Source organism: Cucurbita moschata, unplaced genomic scaffold (genome assembly GCF_002738365.1).
Source record: "Cucurbita moschata cultivar Rifu unplaced genomic scaffold, Cmos_1.0 Cmo_Scf00022, whole genome shotgun sequence".
Taxonomy (NCBI): domain Eukaryota; kingdom Viridiplantae; phylum Streptophyta; class Magnoliopsida; order Cucurbitales; family Cucurbitaceae; genus Cucurbita; species Cucurbita moschata.
In genome coordinates this window covers 1,243,724-1,253,882 of record NW_019268538.1, presented here as the reverse complement: position 1 = coordinate 1,253,882, position 10,159 = coordinate 1,243,724, and the positions used below count along the sequence as shown (strand labels likewise).

Genomic DNA, 10,159 nt, shown 5'->3' with positions numbered 1-10,159 from the left:
GGTTTTTTTTTTTTTTTTTTTTTTTTTTTTTTTTTTTTTTTTTTTTTTTTTTTTTTGTGTGTGTGTGTGTGTGTATATCCTCGTGTATTCTTTCATTGTGCTCAATGGAAGCTTAGTTTCTTGCCCAGAAAAAAGACGATGACAAACCATCCTACACATGCACCATTAACCATGTGTAATTGTAACCCTTGCTATTTATATCCTTTCAAGATTGAAAGTTTTTGGAGAAAATAGCACCGTACAATTCCTGGTTTCCTACTACCACATCTATGATTTCTCAATTAAAATTTGAAAACTTTCCCAGATGCTTCAACTGATATGGACTCTGATAACGGCACGAAGCTCCCTGTGTTGCCGACTGCTACGGCTGTTTTTGCATCATTTGCAATATGCAAGTTTGTCACGTGGATTACAAATTTATGTAAAATTCAAGGTGCCAATCTTCCTGGGATAACTGCAGTTGTTGTCATTTTAGCTACCGTTTTCCCAAAACAGTTCAGTTATTTAGCACCCGCAGCTGATACCATTGCCCTGATTCTTATGCAGGTATGTATTTTTAGTTAGTTGCATCACTCACGGAAGCTTGTGCACCGTTTTCTATTCCTGCTCGTTATTAACCACAGAAAATTTACAGTAGTACTGTAGAGAGCACTTTGATTTTCCCGCCCAAAAGTTGTATGCTTTTGTTCTGTCTGGCCTATGGATTTGGCTCACCTTTAGTTATCTCCATTGCTTACTGAGAGGGTGGGGGAAGGCTTCAAGGAGCTGTTGCTTTGACTAGGTGAAAAAAGTACATGTTGGGTGGGACCTGGAGTAAACAAATAAAAAACAGTAACGGACGGTCGGCCATTATTACTTTATGAAAAACATGCATGTTGGGACCAAGTTTGTTCCCTAATAGGGCATGTCCTGAACACGATCCTGCTATTTTAGTTTGAGCTGATGAAAGAATAAATTTGAGCTCAGGAAAGTAAGGGAAATGACACTATCCTTGTTTAAAAAATCATTTTAAATGTTCTAAACAAAAACTTCTAGAACTTGTAGATCTGGGTAAAACATAGCATGACATGAAATTTTTAAGTTAACTGAGGAACACCTGAAAGTTCAATTGGCTTGTTTATTTGATCTGACATGAACAGGTGTTCTTTGCGGTTGTCGGTGCTAGTGGGAGTGTGTGGTATGTCATCAACAATGCACCAAGTATTTTCATGTTTGCTCTAGTTCAAGTTACAGTCCATCTTCTTGTAATTCTTGGTTTTGGAAAGCTATTCAGCATTGATTTAAAGCTGTTGCTTCTGGCTTCAAATGCCAACATTGGAGGCCCAACAACAGCATGTGGAATGGCAACTGCCAAGGGTTGGAGATCTTTGGTGGTTCCTTCTATTCTTGCTGGCATTTTCGGTATTGCAATTGCTACTTTCCTGGGCATCAGTTTTGGGGTGATGATCCTCAGGCGTTTGTAGAAAAAACACGTAAGTTTTCTTAAACATCAAATTTCTATTTACATTCCTTTCCACATACTTCATTACGTGTATGATCAAACATCTTTCCATTGGCTCCTTGTGGCCCCACATAGAAGCCTTGGTTTGCCCAATTGATGTAAAACGTCATAATTTTAATGAGGATTACGTAGTTCTTTAATACATCTAATCGATCTATTATATTAGTAGATGGTGATTAGACACCAATCATTACTGTTGTGGAATGAAATTTTCTCCCTAAAATTTGGAACATGTAATAATGGTGACTGACAATAGAACAATGTATAGATATCTTGATAAAATGTATCAGCAGAAAATTGGAAAAACTGGCAAAACCCTTGAGTACTTCTCTATTATATGTTTGTAAGAGCAGTTGAACAATCTATTCTTGCTTTGGAATTTATCCATATGGTCAGACAACATTCAAACTCTCAATGCTTCAGGTGATCAAAATGCAAGATGCCATTTATTTTCTGTTGAAAGGATCAAAATTTTCATTTTCTTGTCGTTGGGGAAGGAAAGGACCCAGAAGCTCGGGCGGTCGAGCACTGAATGCAGCAATGTAAGTTCAAAAGGTAAGTTTTTGCAGTGTTATATAAGATCATGACTCTAAAAAAATGCTTAACTGGAATGAATCTTGTGAAGATTTATCATTGACAAGTACAAAAGAAGTGAATAAAGAACAGAACTGCTGTAGTTTCTCAATTTCTTGATGGTTCTTTTTCTTTAAGGATAGTGTTAAACACAGAAGCCTCAAGCAGATCAGTTTGGCTGTTTCTTATTCACCTTGAAACTGGTCAAAATAGCGATGTTTTCCAGAAGAACTCCCCACAGGGGAGACAGAAGCGTACACAAACTTTTGACTCTTGAAAAAGGCCAAAAACATCATAGAGAAAGAGCAGCAAATTTTCTCTCTCGGGATTCTCTTTGCGTCCTGGGATTTGAATTTTGACTACTAATCCTTTTTTTTTACCCCTTAATATAAGAATGATGCCTTCTTTTGAAAGAAGCAAAAAGATAATGTCTAAAGGAGTTTGTGGGGTTGTGCTATTTTGAAATGGAAACAATCATTTATGTCACGTGTTAATGAATAATTTTGTTTCTTTTCCCGTAAAATACGTTTACAGATGATTTGAACTTTTGACCTTTCGATTGATGATGTAAAAAATATGTCTAAAGTGGCTCGTAAGGTGTCTGATCACACATTCACTGTTGTATGAATGCTGACATGACTTTGGAAATCCTTATTAGATGCTAATTTACTATTAGCAGTCGTCCTAATTAAGGACCCCAATAATTGTCTTTATTAACATGTTCACTATAATTTTTCTTCTAAATAGAAATAATTACTTTTATAGGATCCAAATATTTACCGACCACATCACCATCTCTTTCACAATTATGAAATTAGAGTTTAGGCAATCTGGATGTCTCGAATGAATACACTAATTACTATGTTTAAACTAATAGTTCATTTGTTCATCTCACTCCATAATTAAAAAAAAAAGTGTCACTCTCTAATGGTGTTGATTATTATTCTTTGCGAATGAGGTTTATGTAATGTATAATCATCTATGATCCTCTTTATATTACCGAGAGACTATGTTAGAGTTACTAGAGGTTGCGACTAAACTCGGTTAGCAAGTTGTTTATCATCATTGAACTTCATAGTATCATAGTTGTTTTAAGTATAATGTTAGTCTTCCTCATGTTTATGATATCATTTTGATACTTACTAAAGGGTCGTTAATCAACCTCTAGTAGTGAGAAGTTTATCCAGCTAACATATGTATTGCAATTTGTTAAGCAGAGATTAACTAATTGTACATCGAGACCTATTAAGCTTGAAAATATGACATTTATATTCTAAGACAAGTACGGACCCGAGAAGTATTAAATGACAAAACCCATAATTTGGAAGAAAAAAAAATTGAAAAAAAATGTACTTTTTGGAATGAAGTTGCTCAAAGATGAGGATTAGTAATTTTGTGCTTCCATTGAATGTCAAGTCATTTCAGATGCCAAACCCTAAACACTTCTTTGGGCTCCACATTAACTCCTCTCTCTCTCCTCTGTCAATTTTTTTTTAAATATATTTTTTTATTTTATCTTCAAAATTTTAAATTTTTTTAAAATGGGTTAGAAAGAAAAGAAGTTTTCTCTCTTATAAAGAATGTTTCGATCCTCCATATCTCACACGAATCCTTCACGACGGAATTGGAATTAAATATTTTTTTTATTATCTAAATACATAATTTTTAGGGTCTAAGATAAATATTTAATGGCAAATAATATTGTGACCAATAGTAACATGCCAAGACGAGAAAAGGCAATAAATATTACATTGCATTAATGACAAAAATTACCCCTTTATTTTTTATAATAAAAAAATATTATTTTATTATAGTGAAAACTAATTGACTTTTGAATTAGGTAACTACTATTAATGATTACAAAGAAAAAGTGAAATCGAGTGGCAAATATATTACACCAACCAATCAGAAATTGACACGTCATTCACAAATATTTATATAAAACAAAAATTAGGAAAAAATTAAAAGTGGGGAATCGACGCTACCAGTTGGCACTTCACCAAACTTCCGCTTTCACACACCCCAAAATTAGGAAAAATATTAATCCCTTTTTTAAAATAAAAAAAAAAAAAGAATTTTCTTGGGAAAATGTTAATATTAATATTAATATTGATACCTTAGAAAATTAGGTAATATTAAGAAAAGGAAAAAAAAAAAAACAAAAACAAAAAACATAGCAATGAGTGATGTTGTTAACTAACGCCATGCGGTTGTGACGGTGAGCGTCCGACCCATCCAACCGAAGCAAATCCCTCCGTTTTCTTCTTTAACGGTGAACCCCGGGTTGACTCGGTACCCTGAACTCAGCCGGGTTTTCATCGACTCGGCTACCATTTCACTCATCCGCCTAGACTCGAACCCGGCCATCCCCATTCTGGCCCGCCACTTCCCTGAAACCTCGCATCTTTCCACGCGCTCTCTACCTTCGCAAGCCAGCGAATTCGCAAGCTTCCGCCCGAGCCCTTCCTCCACCTTGACCCGGTCCGGGTGGTCGCACCACACGGTTGAGTCGATCGAGTCAAACAGCGAGCCGTAGTAGATGCATGACTCGCTCACGCGCGCTGCAAACGGGGCGGTGTTCGTGTTTAATTCTTGCTCCATTACCGTCACGACGGCGGGTGCCAACGCCTTCACGCGCCGGAGAAGCTCGTCCCGGGGATTCTCCGTTGACACGCTCTCGTCCGGCATCTGGTATAACTTGAATGCGAAATTCACTGCTAGTGATTCATCTGCATCGCACCCGAGTGACTCGCGCGTCAGCTCCGATGGTTCTTGTTTTACCATGTTGAATTTGAACCCGACGCCGAGTTCTTTTGCTAGTTGACTCAGTGACTCGCCGACGTGTTTCAACCTCTCGTCTCTGCCGTTCTCCGCCACAACCGCCGTCAATTTCACAACGACCTTCCCTTTCTGACGACCGGAGAGAAGGTGGATTAGATTCATATACTGACCTCCCTTCCCGATATCGAAATCCACAATGTGTAATTTCCGATCCTCTTCCTCAATCGCCTCAAGAATCGCGAGATTCGCCGCCATGAAAGCAAGCTTAAAGCAAGGAGAAACATCGTAAAGCGACTGAGTCGCCGCCGAGTGCTCGTCGCCAAAAATCTCCGCCACCGGAGGCGGAAATTCCGCTGGATTAACCCGCGATTTCAGAGCGAAAACCATATACTCTGCCAATCTCTGCACAGAACTACCTCTCGCATTCGAAATCTTAACCACCGGCGCAAGAATCTCATCCACAACATCCAATTTCCCCTCAGAAATCGCCGCCGCAGCCTCGATTACAGACTGTTTCCAAGAATCAGAGGACGGAGAAGCTACAGAGGACGACGTAGACGAAGAACAAGAAGACGAAGCAGAGGTAGTCGGCGAAGTGGAAACCGGCTTCTGATTCGGCGGCGCCGTCGGACTAATTAGATTATACATCGTCTCACACCAAGCGCTAGTCGAACTCGTAATCACAGACGCCGCATCACTTCCATCATCGTCGTCGTTATCTTCAAGAAGCTGTTTCTCCAACTCCTGAAGGCGGTGATTCATCATCTTCTTCTTCTCCGAGTCCAGATTCTGCAAATCCCTGAGCGTCACCGCCGAAGAGTTGGGCTGTTGACGGAGCTGCTGAAGAACCGCCGCAGAGGACGACCCATAAAGACGGTGGGTCTGAACCTCCGACGACGGCAGAGACATAGTGGAGTACAAATCGAAATTGGAAAGAGGAGAAATCGGGTGACTGAATCCGGCTCTGGGCTTAACAGAGCGGAGGAAGAGATTATTGACCGGAAGATTATGGTGGGTATATTGATTAAGAGAGTGAAGATCGGAGAGATTCCGTTTACCGAGCAAAGAAGAGGGTATTTGGCGAGCGATCTGAGGGATAGTCGGATCTACGAAAGCCCCACCGGAGAGCTGGGATCGGTAAGGATTAGGATGAGAAGGATTCGCCATGGATCTGCCGGAAGTATAGAAATCCGGTGGTCCACCGCCGGTGAAACCTGACTGCATCTCTGTAATCCTCTGCCTTTCGCGGTGGCGATAACGGCGGAGAGAATGAAAGGGGAAGAGAGAATTTGGAAGAATGTAAATTATATAAAAAGAAAGAGTAAAAGGAAAGAGAGGAATCAGGGAAGAAGATTAAAGAAACAGCCTTTTTTCAAAAATTTCAACCCCACCGGCCACCATCCTCTGTTCTATCCTTCTATCAAATACCTCTCTGTTTTTTTTTTCTTTTTTCTTTTTAAAAAAATGTGGGCCGTTGGATGAGACGAGAGATGGATCGACCCAACCCATGCTCCTTACTTTTCACGAAACTTTCGCTTCATTCCCTACTCTCATCTACCGCGCGTCTGCTTCATTTCCCTTGATTTTCAAAATATGTTTTTTTTTCCTTCATTAAATAATATTAATTTCAAACTAATTTTTATGGTATGTATTAAATGACGTCGTGCTTTCTATTTATATGATTATGATTTTTTTTTATTATTATTAATTTGGCGATTTGTGTTGGTAAACTATGCTTTATTGATATTAAGAACAAAATTGAAAAAATATTATTAAAGAAAGAGTTGTTATGGAATGCGTCACTCAAATAAATGTCTCATTTATTTGTATTTGTTTTGTATTATTCAAAAAAATAAAAATATTAAAATATTGGTTTTATTTATAATTTTAATAAAGAAGAAAAGAAGGGATAGATGGGCACGCGCGATGGGAGACGCGTGGATGAAAGGGGCAAAATCCGGGAGTGATAATCTGACAGGTGAAATTAAAATTTATTAAAAAAAAAGGAAAAAGAAAAGGAAAAGGAAAGGACAAAAAAGGGCATAGAATTGAATCAGTGGAAATATAGTTTCACACGTGTACAAAGGGGAGAGGAACATTCATGCAGTACTTTGTGACAGCCACTTCCGTTTAAAAACGCCCTTCCCTTCCCTCCTTCCTTCATTCAACCGGTTACCAAAATCCATTCTCTTCGATTGCGACACCCCCCTCACCGCCACCTGTCGGTTACCTCGTTTCCATTTCCCTTCCTTTCATTATTATTATTTATTTATAATATGTTTCTTTTATTCAATAATCCCCGCACTACTTTTTTTTCTTTTCATTTACGTCCAATACTTTTTAATTATTCCATTTCCTATTACTAAATATTAAAATTACATGACAACCAATATCGAAATTCACTTACCGTGAGGGTATAATTGGAATTTCATCATATTTAATTTTTTTAAAATAACTAAATTGGATAGCACTGTGGGTGGGTAGCGATGTTAGCTAAATAATTATTGGAAAATTAATAATATTCAAATATTAAATTTGTGTTATTCATATCATTTTGTATCATACCATTTTTGGAATGGTATCAACCATACCTTAAAAACTATATAAAAATAATTAATGTTGAGACGTTTAAGTAGAGAAGATTTTAGGCTAAAATGAAATTAGGTCTATAATTTATTAATTCTAACAACTTCCTAGCGGGTGATATTAAATAATATATATATATATATATATATAATTTTGATGTAATGGTGACGTGGTATCTAATGTGATATCGATATGATTAACCAATTGTTCATACTTATTAAAGCCTACTAAAGTCTAAAACTAGTAACATTAACGAGAAAATTATAATTTTAAAATTATATATTTGGATAAATTTGCTTAAATATTAAATATTTTTAATTAAAAAAGAGTTTGTTGAATTTGTTTGGCAAAAGCAAATCCTACCGATAATTTTATTTTATTTTTTTACTTTATATATCTATTTTTTTTAATATACAATAATCTAATTGTAAGTAAAAATAATAAAAATTAAATTAAATTTTGCTGAAATTATGATTAAAAAATAAAAAATAATTTGTTCAAATTAATCCATATCAAAATAAATATTTTGAAAATAAACTAAAGCAAAATAATTAAAATTGATGTATTAAAAGAATAGAGGTTAAAAATAAACAAAAAATGAAAAATATTTAATTTAAAAATATTATTTGATAAAATTATTTTTAAAAAATCGAAAATGGGTAGCGTGTGGGGGAAATTTGGAGGAGAAATTAGTTACCAACTAACATATTTTCTCTTCATGTTTCTTCGAAATATTGGCCAAGTCAGATATACTTTGACACGTGTCAATTTCTCACACATGGCCACGTTGTCCCTTGCCTAACTCAAATTCCATCCAATCACATTCCTTTTATGTTTTCCCACTCTTTTTTAATCCATTTATTGTCTTATTTTCTCACGGTGGAAACAGATTAGAAGTCCAAATTAATTGATTTCAAATTCATTCCAAATTAGGGATTAATTCATCTTTTAACCAAACTATTATAAATAAACAACATTTACTTTTAATATAATTTGGATAAAACCGTCTTTTCGTCAATCTCTCTGTAGTTACTTGTGAAATAAGTAATCTTGAATGAATTCAATTCCAATGTAAATATTAATACGGCAATCAAGTCAACCGTAAAAGTCAAATAATGAATTTTAATTTTGGAATAAGAAAGAAATTTTTAAATTTTAAATGACTTACACAAAAATGTCATTTTTTATATCAAAATGGATCGGTTAAATTTGTTTCTTAAACCGTAAAATAATTTAGACGTAACGTATTATAATATATAGGAAAATTTGATATTAGTCCAAGTTGACAGGCTAAGATTATAGAAATAGGGGTATTACCACGTGTCATGTTTATTTTAAATGGAGAATAAAGCACATTCTATGGGTAAAATCGTAATTTTAAAACTCCCTTAATATTTGATTTGGTACCAACTTTTAGGAGTCGGTGAAGGACCGCCAATAAGGCGTAATTAAATTGACGAGAGAAAATTCTGGAAAATAAAATAAAATTAAAATCTTTAAATCTTTTGCAATTTAATTTCATTTATTACCATAAAGAAAATCAAATTAGATTTTAATTTTTTTTTTTACATCGTGAAAATTTAGTTAAAAAAACTAATTTTATTTTAATTATTATAATTCCCTCGCAAACCATTACATTTTAATTCTATAAAAACAAGGGTTAGTCCTAATCATTAAATAATTGGTTAATTAATTCACATGATTTTCGAGGATAAGAAACTAATCCATAAACAATAAATTAAGAGTTAAAAAAGAATAAAGGCCACAAAAATTAAAAATAAAGAATATAAAGAGTATTATATAATGCAACGTAGAGCCGACTAAGAGAATCTCACACGCTAATGAGGAAGTTGACGCGCAAACGCTACGAGTTCTTTGACATTAACTTTTTCACTATTTTATTTTTTATTGTTAGAGTTTAAATTCTCGTACTCATAACTAAAAAAAAATATTTAAAAAAATCAAAAGCCAAAAAGTCAAATTTTACCCCAAAAAAAAAAAAAACTGGCTTGCACACATTTCTTTTCACTTTCTTGCAAGCCAATCAAAGCTGTGAGTACTTATTAAAAAGAAGACATTTTTAGTACATAATATATGATATTTTATTTTTAAGACGAACGGTACAGTATTAATATAATGTTCGTCTAAGTCTTTTTATAATGATTATTGTTAATTTGAATACTTCAATCAAATTAGGTATAGATTTCGCTTGAGAATCGGCCTCTATCATAAATTTAAAGATATGATCTCTAATAATAAAAATATATAATCTATTTAAACCCATTAGTCATATGAACATAATGGTATGATATTGTCTACTTTGAGTATGACCACTCATGGCTTTGCTTTGAGCTTCCCCAAAAAGTCTGACGTTAACGGAGAGAGTATTTCTTGATTATAAACTCATGACTATTCTTTAAATTAGTCGATGTGGGACTTTCATCTAACACCATTTACTTAAAACCATTTTTCTTAAAAAAATTGTTGAGTATTTCACCTTTTGTTTAATATTTTGTAGAAATATTGATAGAGAATTATAAAAGTGGATGAAAAAGGTGTCAGAAAGAGTGAATTTTATTGGTATATTACATTATCCATATGGACAATAATTGGTGAAACCTTTTACAAAGTGGAGTAAATAATTCACGGTAAAAACACACATCACATCCTTCAAATCTCATTTACCCAAGAGCTTTTTTTTTTTTTTTTTTTTTTTTT

General features: G+C 34.6%; 2 protein-coding genes and 1 long non-coding RNA gene across 7 annotated transcripts in view; 1 reads left to right on the top strand and 2 right to left on the bottom strand.

Moving 5' to 3' along the window:
* Positions 1-2,622, top strand: part of LOC111459388 (uncharacterized membrane protein YjcL-like) — a 6,849-nt gene extending 4,227 nt beyond the window's left edge. Inside the window, exons 5-8 of one of the 5 annotated variants that reach the window (XR_002713292.1) lie at positions 305-546; positions 1,140-1,472; positions 1,925-2,043; positions 2,213-2,622. Coding sequence is in view for 1 of the 5 variants with exons in the window: in XM_023102269.1 (XP_022958037.1) it covers positions 305-546; positions 1,140-1,463 (566 nt within the window). In the remaining 4 variants the exon portion in view is untranslated. Of the gene's footprint in view, positions 1-304; positions 547-1,139; positions 1,473-1,924; positions 2,187-2,212 lie in introns of those variants that run through there. The other 4 variants (XR_002713291.1, XR_002713290.1, XR_002713289.1 and 1 more) reach the window with 4 other exon arrangements.
* The window catches only part of LOC111459398, a 17,650-nt gene extending 7,514 nt beyond the window's left edge, over positions 1-10,136 (bottom strand). Inside the window, exons 1-2 of the long non-coding RNA XR_002713295.1 lie at positions 10,127-10,136; positions 339-342 (exon numbers count right to left, since the gene is read on the bottom strand). This is a non-coding gene — a long non-coding RNA (uncharacterized LOC111459398). The remainder of the gene's footprint in view (positions 1-338; positions 343-10,126) is intronic.
* LOC111459386 (scarecrow-like protein 8) lies at positions 4,150-6,241 on the bottom strand. The gene has a single exon (XM_023102267.1). It carries the CDS (start codon positions 6,077-6,079, stop codon positions 4,271-4,273), a length of 1,809 nt encoding a protein of 602 aa, XP_022958035.1. The 5' UTR covers positions 6,080-6,241; the 3' UTR covers positions 4,150-4,270.
* Positions 10,137-10,159: the final 23 nt, after the last annotated feature.

Excerpts from the sequence above, each read along its gene's own strand:
- LOC111459386 (XM_023102267.1), bottom strand. The coding sequence starts at position 6,079 with ATGCAGTCAGGTTTCACCGGCGGTGGACCACCGGATTTCTATACTTCC.